The 21,755-nt window shown below is 44.7% G+C and overlaps 1 protein-coding gene across 1 annotated transcript in view; it reads left to right on the forward strand.

Annotated features, from left to right (window-relative positions):
• Positions 1-18,059, forward strand: part of CNTNAP2 (contactin associated protein like 2) — a 2,918,762-nt gene extending 2,900,703 nt beyond the window's left edge. The window contains exons 22-23 of the mRNA XM_029589581.1: positions 7,803-7,877; positions 17,599-18,059. Coding sequence (XP_029445441.1) covers positions 7,803-7,877; positions 17,599-17,798 — 275 coding nt within the window. The 3' untranslated portion in view covers positions 17,799-18,059. The remainder of the gene's footprint in view (positions 1-7,802; positions 7,878-17,598) is intronic.
• Positions 18,060-21,755: the final 3,696 nt, after the last annotated feature.

The raw sequence follows: 21,755 nt of genomic DNA on the forward strand, positions 1-21,755 counted from the left end.
TTTTTTTCCTCTCTGTTTGAGCCAAGTGATGTTTTACATGGTGCAGTGCAGCTACTAAAATGTAACAGGCAGAGTAGATAAATACTATGAGGTATGGCTTGGGTTAACAGTAATGCTTAGATTTTGTTATTGATTTTCTAGGCATTTAGAATTCCTGTGTCCTTGGATTTCTCTTCTTTGCCATTTGTCTGCCTGTATCCTTTTTGATCTGATGTAGTGCCTACTTCTAAATGCATGGGATGGGACTGGAGCCAATGGAGCGTTGTAGTCGATCAGTCTGATCTTGAGAAGAAAAATGCCCAAAGAAGTAAAGTCACTGCATTACTTGGTTGCTGCTTCCATCAACCAAGAGTTACTTTTTTAAAAGCTAAATTGCACAAGCCAGGATCCTAAGGTATAAGCCATAGGAAGTTAGGTCAGTTAATACCCAGGAGATGGTCACAGACTATACCAGTGAAATCTCCAGCATCTTACTAGAATCTCCCGCATTTTAATCCCGAATATTCTGCGATAGTTTGGTGCTCCCAGCATTGGCACAACCTAGGAATGCATCTATTCTAGCATATCTGAAACTCCAGTAGAATTAATATATCGCCAGCAAAATTACTACTACTAATTATCATTCTTACAGCACCACTGCATGTATACAGCGCTATCCTGAAAATCTCCAGCTGTTGCGGTCCCGGTCGCTAGGCTAGCGACTGGGTCCTTACATCTCCGCCGCCTCCCCCGGGTTCGCCACGATTCGCCGCTCCTGGGGCCTGTAGGGCCGCATGGCAGCGTCTCCCTCCACGTGGAGACGCTGCCGAAGGCCGACTCTGACTCCTCCCACTGCTAGGGAACGCGCGTGCGCGAGGAGGGGGCTCTTAAAGGTCCAGCACCCGGAAGTGCTGAACAGCCCCGTTCCTGACGTCAGACGCCGGCTGGCTATTTAAACCAGCGTCTGACTTCCTTGCTTTGCCTTTGCAACGTGGTCGCTCCGTGAGTGGTTAGTTGCCTTGATTCCAGCTCTGGTTCCTGCCTGTTCCAGCCGTGCCGTGCTTCCAGCTCCGGTTCCTGCTTGTTCCAGCCGTGCCTTGCTTCCAGCTCCGGTACCCGCTTGGTCCTGCCGTGCCTTGGTTCCAGCTCTGGTTCCTGCTTGTACTGTACGTACCCTGACTCCAGCTCCGGCTTCACGATTCTCCTTGTCTTCAGCCAGCCACGACCCTCGGACTTCCTCACGATTCTCCTTGCCTTCAGCCAGCCACGATCCTCGGACTTCTTCACGATTTCCTTGTCTTCAGCCAGCCACGATCCTCGGACTTCCTCACGATTCTCCTTGCCTTCAGCCAGCCACGATCCTCGGACTTCTTCACGATTTCCTTGTCTTCAGCCAGCCACGATCCTCGGACTTCCTCACGATTCTCCTTGTCTTCAGCCAGCCACGACCCTCGGACTTCCTCACGATTCTCCTCGTCTTCAGCCAGCCACACACCTCTGACTTCTTCTCGATTCTCCTAAGTCCCAGCGACCCGGACCCCTACGGGCTCCTCCTGGGGGGGTCTCGGGTTTCCAGGGTGAAGACGTCATCAGTCCGCTCCAGCTGAGCTCCGCCTCCCGGCTTATTAACACCTGTGGACGTTGTCCATCTCAGCCGGCCCAAGGATCCACTATTGACTCTCTTCACAACATAACACCAGCAGTATTCTGAAAGCCTTTGGAGAATATTGCAATATTAGGGAAAAAAAACAAACCAAGGGTCAAAAATGTATGTTTCCCTGCTTTTGTCTTTCAGTGACATCAGACACCCCCCCCCTTCTGAGACAGCGCATAGAGGTGGCCCCACCAGAACCCTTGGTGGTCTGAGGGCTGGCGTGGAGCCGCCTCAGTGCTGTGGACAGACCAGCAGGGGTCCCTGTCTTCCCTCCCTGGCCCTGAGCACCCGCCCTCCTTAGTGAGTGTGGCCCGGGAGTGGACACATCAGCTTGTGTTGGCTGTGTTTGTCAGGGTTAACATTTTTCAGGTGAATGGGCAGGGCTAGTACTTGTGATTAATGGACATTATTATTGTATTGCATGCTTTACTATGCTATGCAATTCTCCTCTACCCCTAGAGAACGTGGAGGGATTCATGTTTGCTTGTTATGCTGTTGTATATTGTAAATTTTCAATAATTTTTTTTTTTTTTTTTTTGTCAACCACTTTGGGCCACATCTTCTCGAATAAGTTGTGGAAGAGACTGGCGCTCGTCCTCCCGGCGTCTGTCTCCATGCGCCACGTCCCGCCGTCCTTTCCTGCCTCTCCAGGCTCTGCATTAGTCTCTCGGGGGCTGCTGCCTGCTATGCTGCTGGCTTCTCCTCCTTCCTGCTGCCGCCTTCTTTATTCAGGACTGCCAGCAAGCTTTGTCGCTCTTTTGATCTGATTACCCTGCAGTCCTTTATAGAGCTGGTGGAAAATGAGCTTTTTTTTTTCACAAATCCAATGTGCGATCTGTACCCTGTCGCATTTTGTTTAACAAAGCAGGTTTCCCCCCCCCCCCCCCCCCCCAGCAGTATGGTTTTTCTTCTCTGCTCATCCGCAGTACTACTCTTGAGCCCTGTGATGCTTATCTGCTGGAAAGAGTTGGTTCCTGTAATTCTGTTCTTTTGTGACCTTCAAGAAAGGAATTCAAAATCGCTTTGTAGGAAATGTACTCCTGTAATTAAGCGATTAATCCCCGTACTGGGAGGCTCCGGGACACGTATCTCTGGCCTGCGCCCAGAGATACGTGTCCCGAACCAAAGGGTGGGTCCTGAGGAAGTTAATTTGCTGTCTTCTCCAGCCACCAAAAGGACTATGATGACTTTCAGAAAATGAAAGATGTAAAAAAAAAAAAATCAAAAGAAAACATTGAGTGGTATGTTGTATTACTGCTTTTAATTAACTATTCCAGCATGCTATGCCTGAACAGGGCAAGCATTTTGTTATCCAAGAAAAGAGAGTTCTCACGGCTTATGGAAGGTGGCGTTTGAGAGGGACAGGTGTGATAATCCTGCGTACCTATTTGTAAAGAAGACAGTGCCGAAAAGGATTTAGCTGGCCGGCTAAATCTGTCTGGGCTGAAATTGCCCCATTCAGACTCCTGAAACCATTCTGCAGTGTGGCTCAGTGAAAAATACCCCTAGAACAAGCTCATTTGTCTTTTGCAGGCTACTCCTCCTCCGCAGCTCCTGCTGCACCAGTTTTTCATAAGTCAGGTGTCATTCGAAAACACTCCAGGCCACCGGCCCTCGGGATCATGAAATATGACCTCAAGTGGGAAGAAACAAAGTCTCTACCTTTCTAGTGGCTAAGAACTTGTGCTGTGTGATCACTGTAAAATTTCACACGCATGAACCAGATTCTGTAAAGCATGCTCAAACATTGAAACTCATCTCTTTCTGCAGATTACCTTCTTACGATGTAATTTGCACATTAAAGTTCAGGGTGTACTTTGTTCTGTATATACCGTAATGCAGTGTGCTCACAGCCCCATGGGCTGGGCACATGCCCCGGAAAGGCGATACAACAAAGCCTTCAGTTCTGCCACAAGGGAGCTGTCATGCTGTTATTCTAAGTAAACGGAAAGGTGACCTTCAGACATATTCTTTCTTGAAGCAGATTCCTGTAAAATGATTTTCATATCGCCAGATTAAAAGTGAAGTGATATTAAAACAGCAGGGGTCAGTATTTAAATGGTTTGTCCAGTTAAGTTCCAGACTCATCCGTTCAAAGTGTAGGATTGAAAAATCCTGCACCAGTTTGACCAGCCCTGCCATAACCAGATACTTTTTTTTTTTCTTTACATTTTTCAATTTTCAAGCTGATAACTCCCAAATGATCAACGCAGAAATATTCAGTGTAATACAACAACATATAATTGCCAGTTTATGTAACAATGGATAACCCATGCTCTTCCAGATCTACCAGGTTATGGCTTAATCTTAAACTTATGAAGCACTCATCAAAGAATAAACTAGCAAATAAGGCATAGAGTGTCACATGCAAATCTAACAGCAACGTTAAGAATTGCCAGTAATACATGTGCACAAAATGCCAATATAGGCTAGAACATTTTAAGAAATTGTGATGTTAGATGAACAGATCATGTCACAGCATCAAATAAAGGGCCCATTTTCTAGGGATGTGCAGAGGGACGCCATACGTTGCATTCGGGATTCGGATTCGTCGACGAGCAGATACGTTGCATTCGGCCGTATGGCACCCCGATGCGTTAATACGGCGATTTCTATTTGTGTCCCAGCTAAAATTAAAATTAACTACAACCCCCACCCTCCTGACCCCCCCCCCCCCCCCCCCCAAACTCACCAAAACTCCCTGGTGGTCCAGCAGGGGGTCCAGGAGCCATCCCCTGCACTCTCACACCCTTGGTGCCGGTTTCATCTTGGCGCCTATAGCCTTTGACCTACTTTGTCACAGGGGCTACCGGTGCCATTGGTCAGCCCCTGTCACATGGCCATCTGTGCCATCTTGTGCTCCTACCATGTGACAGGGGCTGACCAATGGCACCAGTAGCCTCTGTGACATAGTATGGGCAAAGGCTATCGGCGCCATTTTGATTACTGGCAGATGATGGCCCGAGGGCAGGAGATCGCTCCGGGACCCCCAGGGACTTTTGGCCAGCTTGGGGGGGCATCCTGACCCCCACAAGACTTGCCAAAAGTCCAGCGGAGGTCCGGGAGCGACCTCCTGCCCTCGGGCCGTCGGATGCCAGTACTCAAAATGGGGCCGATCGCTTTTGCACTCACTATGTCACAGGGGCCGAATTTTGGCCCCCAAGCTGGCCAAAATTCCCTGAGGGTCCAATAGGGGTCCCGGAGCGATCTCCTGCCCTCAGGCCATCGGCTGCCAGTAATCAAAATGGCGCCGATAGCCTTTGCCCATAGTATGTCACAGGGGCTACCGGTGCCATTGGTCAGCCCCTGTCACATGGTAGGAGGACAAGATGGCGCTGATGGCCATGTGACAGGGGCTGACCAATGGCACCGGTAGCCCCTGTGACATAGTAGGTCAAAGACTATCGGCGCCATGATGAAACCGGCACCGAGGGTGTGAGAGTGCAGGGGATGGCTCCTGGACCCCCTGCTGGACCACCAGGGAGTTTTGGTGAGTCTTGGGGGGTGGTCAGGAGGGTGGGGGGTTTGCTTAAATTGATTATTTTAGGCGACCGAATAATTCGGCGAAGATTCGTGTATTCGTGGGGAATTGCGATACGTTTCGCTTCCCCACGAATACAACGAATATGGCAACATCCATTGTGGATTGCCAATACGTAGGGACCGAATGCACATTTTCTGCAAGAGAGGCTCCCACATTTTTGGAACATTGGCATAGAAGTCCCACAGCTGAGAGGTAATGTACTCCATGGTGTATACACTCCAGAGAAGATGCAACTCAGATCTCCCATGACAAGGCACGAGCAGCTCATATCCCGTTTCCTTACAGGATGAAACTCCCCATGTGGGAAGCCTAAAAGAGTAACTAAAGGGGTCCAAGGGCAGTTTAATTCCCGTAATCAGCTGGGTCCATGACAAAACGTCTGACCAATGCATCTGTATTATGGGACATTCCCACCAAATATGGAAAAAGGTTCCTTTCCCACCTCAGTTTCGCCAACAAGCATCATCTCCCTGAATACCCATCATTTTTATCGAAGTTTGTATCCAGACTCCTGATTAGTCACACAAATGGAGCTACCCTTTGCTAACCGACAAATAATACTCTCCCATTCCTCTTCTGAAATATTTCAGGCAATATTAATTTCCCAATTTGTTTTTAACTTTTTTTTAATGCATCACCTGTTTTGGATAGCAGCAAGCTATAAAGCTTTGAAACAAGACCTCTACCCTTATGGGGAAAAAGCACCAATTGTTCAAAAGCAGTAAGCTTTTGACAGCAAGAATTCCTAATCAATAATTTGGTGAAAAATCCTTTCAATTGTAAGTGTTGAAACACCGGAATATGTTCCCAACTTTCAATATACTGCAGTTGAGTAGCAGTCTTCATTTCCCTTCCATTAAACAACTCGCCTACCCTTTTAAATCCTATGGGGCGGATTTTAAAAGGGTTACACACGTAACCCTTCAAAACCCGCTCCTGCGCGCACCGAGTCTATTTTGCATAGGCCCGGCAATGCATGCAAGCCCTGGGACGCGCGTATGTACCGGGGCTTGAAAAAATGGGGGGGGGAGTGGGCGGGGTAGGGCGGGGGGGGACAGAGGTCTCTGGCACAGTGACCGTGCTGGGGGATCACGCGCAGGCACTTGGCAGGCGCGCGCAACCTACGCCTGCCCAGAGGCAGGCGTAAATAAAAAAAATAAAGGTAAGGGGGGGTTTAGATAGGGCTGGGGGGTGGGTTAGGGAGGGGAAGGTGGGGGAGGTGGAAGGAAAGTTCCCTCCGAGGCCGCTCCGATTTTGGGCGGTCTCCGATTTTAGAGCGGCCTCGGAGGGAATGGGGAAAGCCATCAGGGCTCCCCTAGGGCTCGGAGCACGCAAGGTGCAAAAGTGTGCACCCCCTTGCGTGCGCCAACCCCCAGATTTTATAACATGCGCGTAATTCTTAAAATCCGGCCCTATGTGTTTCCACTTAGGGAATTCTTTTAGATTAAACTGTAATGAAAATCTGGATTAACCCATAATGGATATAATGATGATTAAACTGATGAAATGTGAGTACTGGCTATTTGTGCCAAGTCGCTAAAATAGGGCCAATAAAAGGTTGTTGCTACTTATATAACCAGAGATATAATAATTGACCCTGTTTCCTAGCCCAAGCTACCTCCAAAGTTACCCACTGTTTATTAGTTGGATTGGTATACTATATGACTATACTTTTTAAATATATTGCCCAATAATATAGCTTAAAATCAGGGAAACTTAGACCTCCCTTATTTTTTGGAGTGGATAACACTCTCCTAGAGACTCTAGGCTTTATACCTTTCCATATAAACCTTGACACATTGAATTTAAAGCAGAGAAACTGTATTTGGTATTTTTGTAGGTAACATATCTAATAAAAATTATACCCTAGGCAGAACATTCATTTTGACAGAAGCTATCCTCCCAATCCATAAGATGGTAAAAGGAGACCAAGCTGCCAGATCTTGTTTGAGCTGGTTCAAAAGAGGAGCAAAATTCAAAGACTACAAACTCTCCAGATTACCAGAGATATGGACTCCTAGATACCTACCAGTAATTGCTCCCTTTGACCATCTAAAAGGATATGTCTGAAGCAAGGCCTCTTTCACTTCTTTCTGAATTTTTAATTCTAGTATTTCTGGTAATCTACTAAAATCATCCAATAGTTTTTAGTATGACTTGCAAGGAAAATGCTGGCTCTCTAACATACGATCGTCTGCAGCCCCCTTTTGCACAACCACGAAAACCCCTAATGTCAGAACCTAGTGTCCATATTTGATCTAATTTTAGCAGCTAAGGAGCTCTACAGCAAGCGCAGAAAGAAGCGGGGAGAGTGAATAACCTTGTCCAGTTCCTCTGCCTAAGAAAAAGGGTTTTTAGGTACAGCCATTAACCCTTAAATGTGCTAGATTTGTTTTTATCCAGAGAGCAGGCCTAAAGTGTGCTGCTGACTGTTTGTCTGACTAACTTGGACAGCTGAAAATGGACTCTGCAGATTTTATGCTCTGTAGGTTTCTCGAGTTCCAGTCCATCTCAGTTCCTAGATGTGTTGTCAGGTGCACTTTCTCTTTATGTCATGTGTTCTACGAGTTGGAGGCAGAAGGCCCTGTCTTCTTTTGCGCTAACTCTCCCCTTCACTTTTAACAGACAATGCTGGCTTTCCGAACAACGAGGGACAAGCCATTCAAGATGGCGTCAATAGGAACTCGGCCATTATCGGAGGTAAGCGAATATGCAAAGTTCATTGCCTGTAACTTCCTTTCCAGCACTGACTATCTTTTATTCCTAGAGTTAAAGCTAGGGCTTCTGTATTTTGCTGCAGCTACTAGCAGGAGAAAAAGGTCGGCGCTACTGGCAGTTCAGTTGCTGAGGGGACATGAGCCTTGCCAAATAAAAATCCTCAAAAACCAGAAGCCATCGTTATACCTTGCAATTACTATACTGCTCAAAATAAAATTACCCTTTTTTTCTTGTTAGAGGAATGATATTATTTGCCTGTTTCTATTCCTGTAAAGCAATATGAACTCTCACACAAAAAAGCTTGAGTGACCCAAGGAAATGCTTTGACATGCAATATAGAAACTTTTTATAGCAGATTGTCTGGAAATTTTTCAATTTCTCACTTGACAGGCAAATAATGGGAGAGAGAGAAAACCTCTGCCAACATATTGAAAGTGAACTGTCGGGGGCTGGTAAAATGAGAGCTTGAAAATCTACACACGTTAAGTCTTCTCTCAGTATTATTTGTTGCCACCTGCTTGCCTCTTCCCTTGTGCCGATTTAAGGCTTTCAGTAGGAAGGAGGGAGGGATGATTAAATGTTTTAAATTGAAATCTTGACAATTTTAGGTTCGCGGTGTGCCTGATACTTTACAAATTATGGTGTGGCAGCAATGGCTTGCAGACCCAAAGGGATGGCGGCAGCTCCGCTGGAAAAGGCTCGGCAGGCTTCAGCAATCTCAGGGCAGATCTCAGCTGTCGCATGATGAATGAATGGTCTGCGATTTTCTAAGTCCCGTTTTACAAACCCTGGCGAGCATCTTTTTAAAAGGTGCACGTAAAACTATTATATGTATTTTAAAAAAAAATAGCTGCCTCTATTCGTGCCTCCAAATTAATAAAAGTGGCACAAACAAATCAAACCCAAATATCAAGACAGTTCAGACCAAATCAGAGCTTTCTGGTTTCATTACAGCTCTTTGTGCTCATGGTGCTTTTTTTTTGTAAGAACGTTTGCAGAGAGCTTCGCTTGTAGAAGGCAGTGTGGCTAAAATGCATCATCATGGAATTTCTTCGCTCCTTTTTAACCCGTGAGTGAAATTCCAACTCTTATGTCCATATATACTGTAGTGTGTGTGTGTATATGTATATATTCAGACCCTCTCACTTTTTTCTACATTTTGTTACGTCACAGCCTTATTCTAAAATGGATACTATGCATTTTCTCCCTCCTCAATCTACACAAAATACCCTGTATCGACAAAGCAAAATCAGGCTTGCAGAAATTTGTGCAAATTAAAAAAAAAAAAAAAAAAACCCCAAAAAAAACCCCAAACCAGATATATTGCATTTACAGAAGTATTCAGACCCTTTACTCAGTATTTTGTTGAGGCACCTTTTGCAGTGATTACATAGCCTCAAGTCTTCTTGAGTATGATGCTACAATCTTGGCACACCTGGATTTGGGAATTTTCTCCCATTCTTCTCTACAGATACTCGCAAGGTTTGTCAAGTTGGATGAGGAGTGTCTATGCACAGCTATTTTCAGGTCTCTCCAGAGATGTTCTGACTGGGCCACTCAAGGATATTCACAGACTTGTCCCAAAGCCACTCCTGTGTTGTCTTAGGTGTGTGCTTAGGGTTGTTATCCTATTAGAAGGTGAATCGCCATCCCAGTCTGAGGTCCAGAGCACTCTGGAGCAGGTTTTCATCAAGGATCTCTCTATACTTTGAACAGCTATCTTTCCCTTGATCCTGAATAGTCTCCCAGTTCCTGCAGCTGAAAAGAAATCCTCACAGCATTATGCAACCTCTACCATGCTTCACCATGAGAATGGTATTTGCTAGGTGATGAGCAGTGCCTGGTTTCCTCCAGACATTTGGGCCAGAGTTCAGTCTTGGTTTTATCAGACCAGAGAATCTTGTTTCTCATGCTGTGAGAGTCCTTTAAGTTGCTTTTAATATGTAATGTGTAAATTGTTGAGTGTACTTTTTGTTTTTATGCCTTTTTTATGTAATTATGAGTGTTATGCTGAAGTCCAAGTGGACTGTTATGTGCCTTTTCCTGAGAAATGACTTCTGTTTGGCCACTCTACCATGAAGGCCTGATTGGGGGAGTGCTGCAGAGATAGATGTCCTTCTGGAAGGTTCTCCCATCTCCACAGTGGAACTCTGGAGCTCTGTCAGAGTCATCTGTTCTTGCTCACCTCCCTCACCAAGGCCCTTCTCCCTGTAATTGCTCAGTTGGGGCATGCAGTCAGCTCTACAAAGAGTCCTGGTATTTCCGAACTTTTTACATTTAAGAATGAACCCACCCCCCAGCCCTACCTAACCCCCCCCCCCCCACACACACACACACCTTTGTTGCATTAGTTACGCCTGCCCAAGGCAGGCGTAACTTGCGTGTGCCGGCCGGTTGCCAGCACACCATGCCCCGGTACAAGCTGCTGTGCAGGAGCACTCTGCCCCGCCCCCGGACTGCGACCTCGCCCCAGCCCCGCCCCCAGACCGCCCCTTTTTCGAAGCCCCGGGACATGCGCGCTAGAATTTTGCTGGATAAGTCTTTAAATATGCCGGTGTAGTCATTTAAATGGATACTTTTCAGTTATTCATCTAAATGGCTTCTGAATATCAACATCCCTATAATTTCTGAATTACCCCTCATTTCATTGCAAACAATGATCCCTCATATCTTGACCACTGGCTTTTTAACTTCTTTACTCTGAAAAAAGTTTGCTTTTATCAGCCCAGAGGACAAACTACTATTTTGTATAACTTTATAGGCCTCTGATTAAATTGTGGACTGAAGTGTATGTAAATGACACATAATAAATATTCCATATAGAGTAGCAGGGGAGGATCGGATGCTAGCCTGCAGCTAAGGGCTAAAATCAGGACATTTCCAAACATTTTGGCCCTCCTTCTTTTTTCCGTACACTCCTCTTAAAATCTGTACAGTCCAGAAAAAAATCAGGACAGTTGGCAACCCTTCCTGTTATTGCCCCCTTCTCTTTCTTGCGTTATCCCTCCAGCTTGCGTTCACACTCCATGTCGTCTAACCATGGGCACTCTTTGACATTAAGATCCAGCGCAATACAAAAAGAGCATGCCCACCGTGTGGGCACTTTGGACTAAGGCAAGGGTTTCGGACCAGGAAGATTTATACGGAACAAATAGCTGGATGTCGTCCGCGTACATGAGGGCTCTTTATTTTTGGCCTTTCTAAATGGGCAGCAGTCCTTTTGATGACCTTTCCCCGCACAAAGGGAAAATTGTCCACAGTTTCGTTCCTGGGCTGATTTGAACCTCTTGAGGTACTTTTCTTCTTCCCGGGTGAGGATTTTTCCTGCTTTGGAGGTTTTCCATTATCCCCCAGAGACTTTACAGTCTAGTTCATCTCTGTCACCCATACTGTTTAATATATATCTATTACCACTTTGCCAAATACTATCAGCATTAAGTGTCCAATTCAAAATGTACGCGGACGACATCCAGCTATTTGTTCCGTATAAATCTTCCTGGTCCGAAACCCTTGCCTTAGTCCAGATCTACATTAAAACAATAGAACAATGGCTTGCTCACAGTCAATTAAAACTAAACGCAAAAAAAACTGAAATACTGTTTCTAAGTGTTATTGAAGACCCCAGTAACGTGCCACCGTCCCATATCACTGTAGGAAATGTGAATATCACAATAAATAAAGTAGTTCGAAATTTAGGAATGCTACTGGACACTAACCTATCTTGAGTTCAACACATTGATAAAACTGTCAAAAATTCTTTTTTCAAGTTACATCTGCTAAAACGGTTGCGACCCTTACTGTTTTTTCATGATTTCCAAACAGTGCTTCAATCCCTAATTTTTTCCGGTTTAGATTACTGTAATGGTCTTTATTTAAGATTACCTGACTCCACAATTAAACCACTGCAATTGATTCAGAACATAGCAGCTCGATTGCTAACTGGTATTTCAATGAAACAACATATTACTCCTGTTCTGTATAAATTACACTGGTTACCAATCAAATACAGAATCAAATATAAAATACTGTCACTAATACACTCTCTGTTAAATAATCATGACTCCATTTGGCTGTGTACATCTCTGCGTCCTTACAAACCTGCAAGAGAACTTAGATCCACCAATATGAATCTGTTAGAGGTCCCTTCAATCAGATTAGCCAGACTGCATATAACAAGATAGAGGGCTTTTTCTGTAGCAGGTCCCATTTTATGGAACTCACTACCAAATGCTTTAAGACAAATCTCAAACAGTAAAGAATTTTAAAAAATCACTCAAAACACATCTTTTTACAGAGGCATTTGGAATCACAGACCTATAGGCTACATATGCAAACCAGAATGGAGAAGGCATTTTTGTTCTCAAATTCGTTTTAGGTTTTTCGATTCTTCGTTTTTCTTTCTGTACTTGAGTTATGTAAATTGTTATTATTAGGGTTTTTATTTCACAATGTAATAACATTAGATTAGTATATGGATTTCCAGTTAATTATATTTCTCTCTAACCTTTATTATTATTGTTTTCATTTTTTTAATTTTTAAGTATTTATTTTTGTTTATTCATAGATTTAACTTTCAATCTGTGCAATTTTATTTTTATTATTATTATTACTATTTTTATTTTTACCACTATGTAAACCGTTTTGGTCAATTACATAATTGTTAAGACGGTATAGAAATATTTTAAATAAATACATTAAATAAATAGTGTGGGCTGGGTTACTAAGCTGACATCCATAACTTCAGGCCCCTCAAATCGACAGTCCCTTGCTATGTGACTTCTCTGACCACAGTTAAAGCTCATGGAAGAGACTGTGGCCTGGGTTCTTGGTACAGAAGATGAACTCTCCGCTTCTGAGGGTCACTGCCAGGAAACTTCACTCTCTGTGCTTCACCAGGAAATTTGTGCGGGCTGTCTTTCTAGCCTCCTTACCACATTGAGTATTAACTGCGCCTGGTGGAAGGCATCTGCCACTTCTAGAGCTCTTTACAACATGAGCCCTGTGTGCCGGGCAGATCCAATTTCGCATGGACCGGTCAAGCCCATCTAAAAATTGTTCCAGAGGCACCTGTCAAGTTACTTCGAGGCCAGTCTTTGCCTCCAGCTGTAGCCACTTCCAGCTGGCATCCTTCAGGCAATGAAACAGACTTCCCCCGAGCTGCAGGAATACCCGTCGGTACATGTCTGAGGTATACTCGGCTCTCTCTAGGATAGCGACCTTGATTTCCGCATAGGTAGCCCCTCCCATCCAGGTTGGCTGCTTGGAAAGCTACTTGACTTCTGCCCGTGAGTAAATTAGCCAAGTATGTATTCCAATTGGCTTCGGGCCAAGCCAAAAGGCGGGCAGTCCTCTCAAAGTTTCTCAGGAAACCCTCCAGGTCCTCACCTGCCTTCATTTTAAACAGGATGTAAGGCAATGGATTCGCCTGGGTTAAACTGGACACAGCAGTCTGCATGGCCTGAACTAGCTGAGTTAACACTGCATTTTGCTGCGCAAGTTGTTCTCGCAGTGCCTGCTGCTGGTCAGTTTGAGTTTCTATGGCGTTCTGCAATTGCTGCTGTCCTGTAGCAAGGATCTGGATTGCTTGCTCCATCTGCCCTGCTTTCTGAGCCACTTCCCCACTGGGAATCTCACTGGATAGAAGAGTGAGAATAAAAACAAAATAAACCCTGCTGACCTGTTTGGCCCTAACTCACTGCTTGTCCCCCTGACTGCGCAGTGGAGAAAGGTAAACAGTGGAGTGCCTCAGGAATCTGTACTTGGACCGGTGCTTTTTAATATATTTATAAATGATCGGGAAAGGGGTACGATGAGTGAGGTGATCAAATTTGCAGATGACACATTATGCAGAGTAGTTAAATCTCAAGTGGATTGTGATGAATTGCAAGAGGACCTTACTGTTGCGACCGTCGCTGCTCGACGACTGTACTCCGCCCTCCTTACCTCTTTGGCGACTCCCTCTTGCTCAAGTGGAAGGTTGGCTGCCATGGCGTCCTGCGGCCATCTTCCTCCGGCGTCCCCAGAGCAGCTCAACGCTGCAATCCGCCATGATTCACAGGAGCCTAGGGGCGCGCGCGCAGAGTGTCCACGACTGATGTACCAGCAGTGGCGCGAACCTCAGGGGTGTCCCCCTGAGATGACGTCATCCGTTCCGGATATATAAGGTCTCTGTAATCACTAACTAATCGAGTTAGCAAGGAGTTGGATACGTACAAGGGTTCTCTCCAAGCTACTCTGCCTCCTCGGACTTACCAGGGGTACCCGCTCCTCGGGGGCCTCGCTCTCTCTTTGTTTTTCAGGTCAGTCAGGAACCGGTACTCACTCCTCGAGGGCCCATGTTCCCGGACTGGTTGCTGAATACCTATTCTGCCTGGAAGTCATCACTGCCTACTACACCAGTGAGTTACACTCTCTCTCTCTCAGAGCTTTCCCTGGAACCAGGTACTCGCTCCTCGAGGGCCTAACTCATTCCAACACCTGGACTACTTCTAGAGACTATTGTGTGAGTGTTACCATCAAGGTTCTGTTCCTGAACTCTGCATACCCTGCCTGCTCACTATATTCAGTTTCTCTACGGCTCAGTTATCCAGGATCGCTGTTCCAGTACCTGAGGGACTACAGCCCGGCCGGGCACTTCCAGCTCACTACTGCCACCTCTGGTGCTTCAATATACAGTTTAATAAAAGAACTAGTGCGTGTCTGTCTCCATATTCTGAGCCTGCCCAAGACACTGGCCTGACCTCATACACCAACACTTACGAGACTGGAAGATTAGGCTTGCATATGGCAGATGAAATTTAACATGGACAAGTGCAAAGTGTTGCATATAGGGAAAAATAGCCCTTGCTGTAGTTACACAATGTTAGGTTCTATCTTAGGAGTTACCACCCAGGAAAGAGATCTAGGCGTCATAGTGGATAATACATTGAAATCGTCTGCTCAGTGTGCTGTGGTGATAAAAAAAGCAAACAGAATGTTTGGAATTATTAGGAAGGGCATGGAAAATAAAACAATGGATGTCATAATGACTCTATAACACTCCATGGTGAGACTGCATCTTGAATACTGTGTGCAATGCATCTAAAAAAAGATATAGCTGCACTGGAGAAAGTGCAGAGAAGGGCAACCAAAATGAAAAGGGGCATGGAACGGCTGCCCTCTGAGGAAAGGCTAAAGAAGTTAGGGCTGTTCAGTTTGAAGAAGAGACGACTGAGGGGGGATATGATAGAGGTTTTCAAAATCATGTAAGGACTTGAACAAGTTAATGTAAATCGGTTATTTACTCTCTCAGATAATAGAAAGACCAGGGGATCTATGAAGTTAGCAAGTAGCTCATTTAAAACAAATCAAAGAAAATTCTTTTTCACTCAGCGCATAGTTAAGCTCTGGAATTCATTGCCAGAGGATGTGGTTACAGCAGTTAATGTAACTGGGTTTAAAAAGGTTTGGATAAGTTCCTAGAGGAAAAATCCATAAACTGCTATTAATTAATAAGCAATAGTAGCTCATGTTTTATTTAATGTTTGTGTACTTGCCAGGTACTTGTGGACTGGATTGGCCACTGTTGGAAACAAGATACTGGCCTTGATGGACCCTTGGTCTGACCCAGTGTGGCATATCTTATGTTCTTACCCCCTTAGCCTGTTGTAGCATCAATTGGGAGAATGAACCTGGAAGATCCCAGGGGAAAGAAAAACAATTTGTAGGGGGGGTTTCTGCTGCAGTCGTGGGCTTTGCCTCTGCTTCCTGCTTAGGCAAGCCACCCCCCTTCTGCCACCATATGTGATGCCGAGCGGTCAGGACTAGCCAGAGAACAGATTCCAGGCTGGACTCTGGCAACAATCTTAATAAACTTCTTTATTGTTAAGCAATAGTAAGCAAAACAAGAAAGGTGGTTTGTGCACATCAGCAAATAATTATAACTTACAGTTCGTTATTTCAAAGCTTCTGTCTCTCTTCCTGGGCCTCCCTCATCCCTCTGGCCCTGGTCTCTTATCCCTGCTTGCAGTGATCTATCCTATCCCAGAATCCCTTGCTGGATTGAGACCAAAGGAGGACGGTACAGATAGCTATACTGGTCCAGTATTCTGAGGAAGTTCTTTACTTCCTCCCTCACACTCTGGTACAGAAATGAGCATTAACATTCACACTTCATTATAGCCAGTCTGGGAGTTTTCAGAATGGTCCTGCTTTGTATTACAGATTATCAATTTATATTTCTTACCAGAATTCTTAAAGACCAGTTTTCTTCATTTCAGCTTACAGTGTCCGCAGATGTGGAAGTAAAACACATGAAATGTCTCATGTGCCTGGGATAGGCAGCCTCTGCACCAGTTCTCCTTTTTTTCAGATGGATGTAATCCATGTTTTCTGCAGTTTATTCATTTCAAAGACAGCATTATTATTTATTTATTTGAAAATATTTTTGCCAACTTATAATGATAAAATCATGCTATTTACCAGTTTTCCACTTTTTTATTTTGAAAGAATGTTTATTGAAGTTCAATTAATAAAACAACAAGGCAACATTTCAGCAAAACAGCCAAAGTATCAAAATATGTCATTAACAGCTCCCAAGAACAAGCATGAAGGAAAATGCACATTTAATAGTTAAATTTGAAAATAAAATTCAGTACAACTAATTAACTGTATTCATTCAAAGGACCTTGATCCAGAAAAGGAATACTGAATCAATAAACTTCTGAGAAATAGTATTCAAAAAAATTCTGTTTTTCATTTCACTATGACTAATTTAGGGGCCTTTATCTTTATGGCCGGTAAAATGATCAGGTAATGTGCATTATCCGCTGAATGACATGGTAATGTTCTTTCGTAATGTGATGCAGCATACTGCTATGTTACAATAGCCTGCTAGACCCAGTGGCAGCACCACCACGCAGATGTTTTCGGATCGGGTCTTCTGCCTGGGGATGCTGTGGAGGCAGCATTTGTTGCTCCTTTGAGGGACAGAGAGAGTCCCAGTTCTTGCACAACAGTGACACCTAGTGCCTGGGTTCAGGGCCCTTGATTCAAAGTTTCAGAAGGAATAGGATGCAGGCCTTGTCTGTGGACTGTTGTTGTTGTGATGACTGGGCAAAGTGAGTTGTTGGAGGGGGCGAGGCCTACAAAACAGGGGGGAAAAAGATTCCTGAGTAGCTGTGAATGAAGTACTTATTGAGCTGGAAGCCTAAAGGAGCAGAAGAAAAACCGCTGGCCCCCTCCCTCACCCCAAAAAAATAAAACAAAAAATGACCACATTAGCGTGAGTATGGCCACTGTAACACAGCAGTGCTCTGTATGTCACTAGCAGGCTGGTTCCTACCACCACCACCACCACACCCACTAACTGACCAAAGGGCTGGTTAACGTGGAGAATATTCTCCTGCTCCCTTACTTCCCCCCACTGCCCAGTGTGACCACCACCAACACCCAAAGTCAAGACCCATCCCAACCCCAGGAAGGCCAACTCCCCCTACCCCTCACCCATCCTAGATGGCCAAGGCCCCTCCCCTCTCACACACACACACACACACACACACACACTCTATCAGGTTAGTGGCATAAAACATAAAAGTTATAATGAAGTATGAATAACAGTTAGAGCTGCTCTGCCTGGTGGGAAAAAAAAGAATTGAAAGCCACAGACTGTACATGATCAGAAGTTGGCCTTCCTTTGACTGCTGTGGCTTGTTTCCTCCTGCAGGTGTTATTGCCGTGGTCATCTTCACCATCCTCTGTACCCTAGTATTTCTGATTCGCTACATGTTCCGCCACAAGGGCACCTACCACACAAACGAGGCCAAGGGGGCTGAGTCCGCCGAGAGCGCCGACGCTGCCATCATGAACAACGACCCCAACTTCACGGAAACCATTGACGAGAGCAAAAAGGAATGGCTCATCTGAGCAGAGCAAGACAGAAGGGGCAGGGGAAGGGAGGGGGTGGGAAGGGGGACAGGGTTAGGGCAGTCTGGTAAAGGAGAAGGAAGTGCTCTGCTTCAGATTCCCCGGGCACACCTGGACAAAGCAAGTAACGGAGGCGGGGTGCGTACCCCCAGAAACTGAAAAGAGGAAAAAGGCTTTTAAGAAAAGTACTTTCTAATTTTCATTTGCAACTGAATTTGCCCCTTCTGTATTTTCCGAAAAAAAAAAAAAAAAAAAAAAAAACCAAAATAATCGATGGGTCAGCTTCTAGAGTTTCGACATTGGTTAAAAGTTGTCAGTAACACCTGTTTTTTTTTCTGTGTATGTTTAGAGAGGTCTTCTAAATGCTCCTTATTACAAAAAGAAGGGCCCGTTTTTTACAGGTTTTTTAAAGCCCTTAGGATGTTAATATTTCTGTCTTGAGAGAAGCGGATAAATGTATAAACATATAGATAGTTATATATATATATAGATATATATAGATATATATACACACACGCACACATCCTCGGTGCATCACTTACCGTGTCATTGCAATCCATCCCAGACAGGTCACTGTAGTGCCCAGGTCCTGTTGATTAACATGTTTCATTTGTTGTCACATGAATTGGTTCTGGAGTGGAACGAGGGACCAGAGGAGGAGGAAGGAGGACCCAGCACAGATGGGAAACCCCAATGTTTACCAATCTCTGAAAACTCCCATCAAGCTGTGCCAGCGTTGTTGAGTGTCTGGACCCAACACAGGCTGAGCGGAAAGCAGTTGTAGAATGCTTAATCTATCACGTTGCTTACATTAAAGGCTTTTATGAAAGGAGCTTTTTGTTGAAACCTGAAGGAGATGCTCTTCCAGGACTGTGATTTCTGTATCTTTCACTTAGGATGCTGTTGGCATGAGGGCAGAAACTGATTTCTTTTCAGTTCTTTCAGCATTTGTGCTCAAGAGTTAGAGCCAGACATCAGAGTTTGTTTTGCTATGTTTTTTTTTTTTAATTTGCCGGGCTGTATTAGAAAAGTTATAGTCCTTGGTACTGTAATAATGAATGCATTTTTACTGCGGACTTCATAGTGTATGGGATTTGTTTGGTTTTTTTGTATCTTAAGACTACCGTGCAACTATTACCACTTTTTTTTTTTTTCTCTGTCATCTGAATCTTGTGAAAAAATGCAAGGCCTTGAAGTGGGATGTTGAGAGTGTGACCAAAAGAGTGGCAGTGATAAGATGAAAGAACATTTTCTGGTTTCCTTTCATTTTTTTTTTTTTGGCTCTTTCTGTGATACAAAGTGCAAAGCTCAAGGCTTGCCCAGTGAAGACCCAGGGGAGGCCCAGAACTCCAGGCCAGCCAATCTTATCACGCCAATGAAAAATGTCCCAGGTGCCAGAAATATTGTTCTAAAAAGTCTCTGTCTCTAATACGGCATCAGGGCCAGTGCAAGAGTATTTGGCTCCCTAGGCGAACCTTTGGTCCTGCACCTTTACCTCCAACACAGTGTTTCCTCCTGTCAGCTGCAGTAGCTCCAGCACAGCACTCCCTTTTCGGGCAGGATTAATTCTGGCACCCCTTTGGGCCTCATGCTGGCAGGATTTTGCCACCCCTAAAATGTTGGTACTCTAGGCAACCGCCTAGTTTTGCCAAACGGAAGTACTGGCCCTGTACAGCATTTTACAAAAGGGACTGATGCTGCGGGGAAAAAAACCAAACAAAAAACAGTACTCCGGACATGTCATAACCTTGGGAAAATCCAGCGTGGTACCAGGAAAAGCAGAGATAGTTTGCTCTAACCACTAGAGGCTACTCCTCCACTCCTTTATCCTGAGCAGAACATCAGGATGTCCACCGAACATCAGAAAAACAAATGGTGCATTTGGGTTAAGAGGTTCAAATAGATTAAGTTCCTAAGGCAATGCCTTCCTTTTTTTATTTTTTTTGCCTTGCTAGTATTAAATGTAGATTTTTGCCTGATTCTGGCCATAGCCAACTTCTTGCTTAAAGAGTAAAAAAATGTCTTCTAAAGTAGAGGAACAGTTTGGGGAAGAAAGCTTTCCTGTTGGAAGGACTCTGTTATTTATCTGTGTTTTCTAATGCAGCCCTTTTAGAGTGTGGATGAGGCAGACCCTTTATCACGGCTGCAGTTAGGGCTCTGGAAACAAGATGGTGTTTCCTTTTATCACCAACTGTGCAAAAATGATAGAAGCGGGCAGATAACTGCCAGGTGCTTGCCTTGTTCTCCAGACACTTTTCAACATCTGAAGATAAAATGCTAGCTGCTGGCCAAATATGAAATCTGAAGTCTTGTGTGCTCTTTCTTCTGGCCTGGGCTGAAAGTTCTGCTGAAGGGCTGCAACTCTGACAGCACCATTGGAAAGTATGAGCCAAGTATTACAGTGATAGCTCCTGACCAATCAAAGAGCAGCACTTGGATGGACTCTGAGGTAAACAAGGGATGTGCATTCATTTGAAACGAAATGGGAACTGTTAATGGAATTCCCCATTTTTGTTGCAATTTGTTTTTAAAACAAAAGAAAAATCGAGTCAAAATGTGTTTGTTTTCCTTTGTTTCATTTTTTAAAACTTTTTTTTTTTTAACTACCACCGCAGCTGCTGCCAACCACAACAAAAAGTCCTCCTAGGCTCTCCTTCAAATTTCCTCTCACCCCTCTGCACCCTTTTACCATATCTGTTTCTTCATGAGCTAAAAGCAATCCTCAATTGTTCATGCCCCGTTGGAGATGTGCTTAGAAATAGCACTGGCAGACTGAGGTCAGCGCAACTGTTAATTTCTTCTGTATGAAGAGGTGCCAGCCTGGGCCTGCTCCTGGCCAGCAACATTTTGTAGGGATGTGCAATCGTTTTTTGATGATTAGGAAATTCGTACGATATTTCCTAAATCATCATGGATCAGGAAACCGATAAAATGATTGCATTTTCCTCGAATTTTCGTTCAAAAATAGATTTTCGGCTTAATGGGAGTTAGCGCGCAGTTGGGAGTTAGTGCGCGCTAACAAAAATAACAAAAATTAACGTTTTTTTGTTAGCGCACACTAAGCCAAAAAACGATTTTTGATGGAAAAAAAATGCCAATCCGCGGGAAAACGAGATTTTCCCACGTCCACACGAACCCGAAAGCGAAAACGATCGGGCACCCGATGTACATCTCTAACATTTTGTATTTCAGAAATTAATAATGGTGCCAGCCTCAGTCTGTTTGTGCCATTTCTAAGCACCGACACCACTGAGATAGCTCCTGCCCTATGAAAAAAATGACAAAAATAATAAGATGGTTCAGAGAGGTGGGGAGTATTGTAGGAAAGGCCTGGAATGGCGGGGAGAGGGGGAAGGTTTCTTCCAAGGGACTTGTTTTGTTTTTGCCTTTTTCCTTTTCTTTTTTTCCATTCAGGCCGATACAGTAAAAATCGTGGGAGAGCAGGCGATTCAGTAAATAAAATTATTCAAATTAGGGCCCGCGGTAAAAAGAGGCACTAAGGACACTAGCGCGTCCCTAGCGCCTCCTTTTGACAGGAGCGGCGGCTGTCAGCGGGTTTGACAGCCGACGCTCAATTTTGCCGGCGTCAGTTCTCGAGCCCACTGACAGCCACGGGCTCAGAAACCGGACGCCGGCAAAATTGAGCATCCGGTTTTCAACCCGCTGACAGCCGCGGGCCCATTTTAAATTTTTTTTTTTTTTTTTTTTTAACTTTTGGGACCTCCGATTTAATATTGTCATGCTATTAAGTCGGAGGGTGCACTGCCAGCACTTTCCCGGGGCTGGCAGAAATTTAACGCCTACCTTTGGAATTCCTTTGGCATTCCCAGGGAAGCAACTTGTACTTTATGACAAATTTTGGAGTTGATCTGTGCACGTAATAGAAGATCTATAACGTGATTCCACATGGGACGCGTGCAGAGCTTTCAGTTCCCAATAAAGTGCCAAAAGGCACAA

Source organism: Rhinatrema bivittatum, chromosome 2 (assembly GCF_901001135.1).
Source record: "Rhinatrema bivittatum chromosome 2, aRhiBiv1.1, whole genome shotgun sequence".
Lineage (NCBI taxonomy): Eukaryota > Metazoa > Chordata > Amphibia > Gymnophiona > Rhinatrematidae > Rhinatrema > Rhinatrema bivittatum.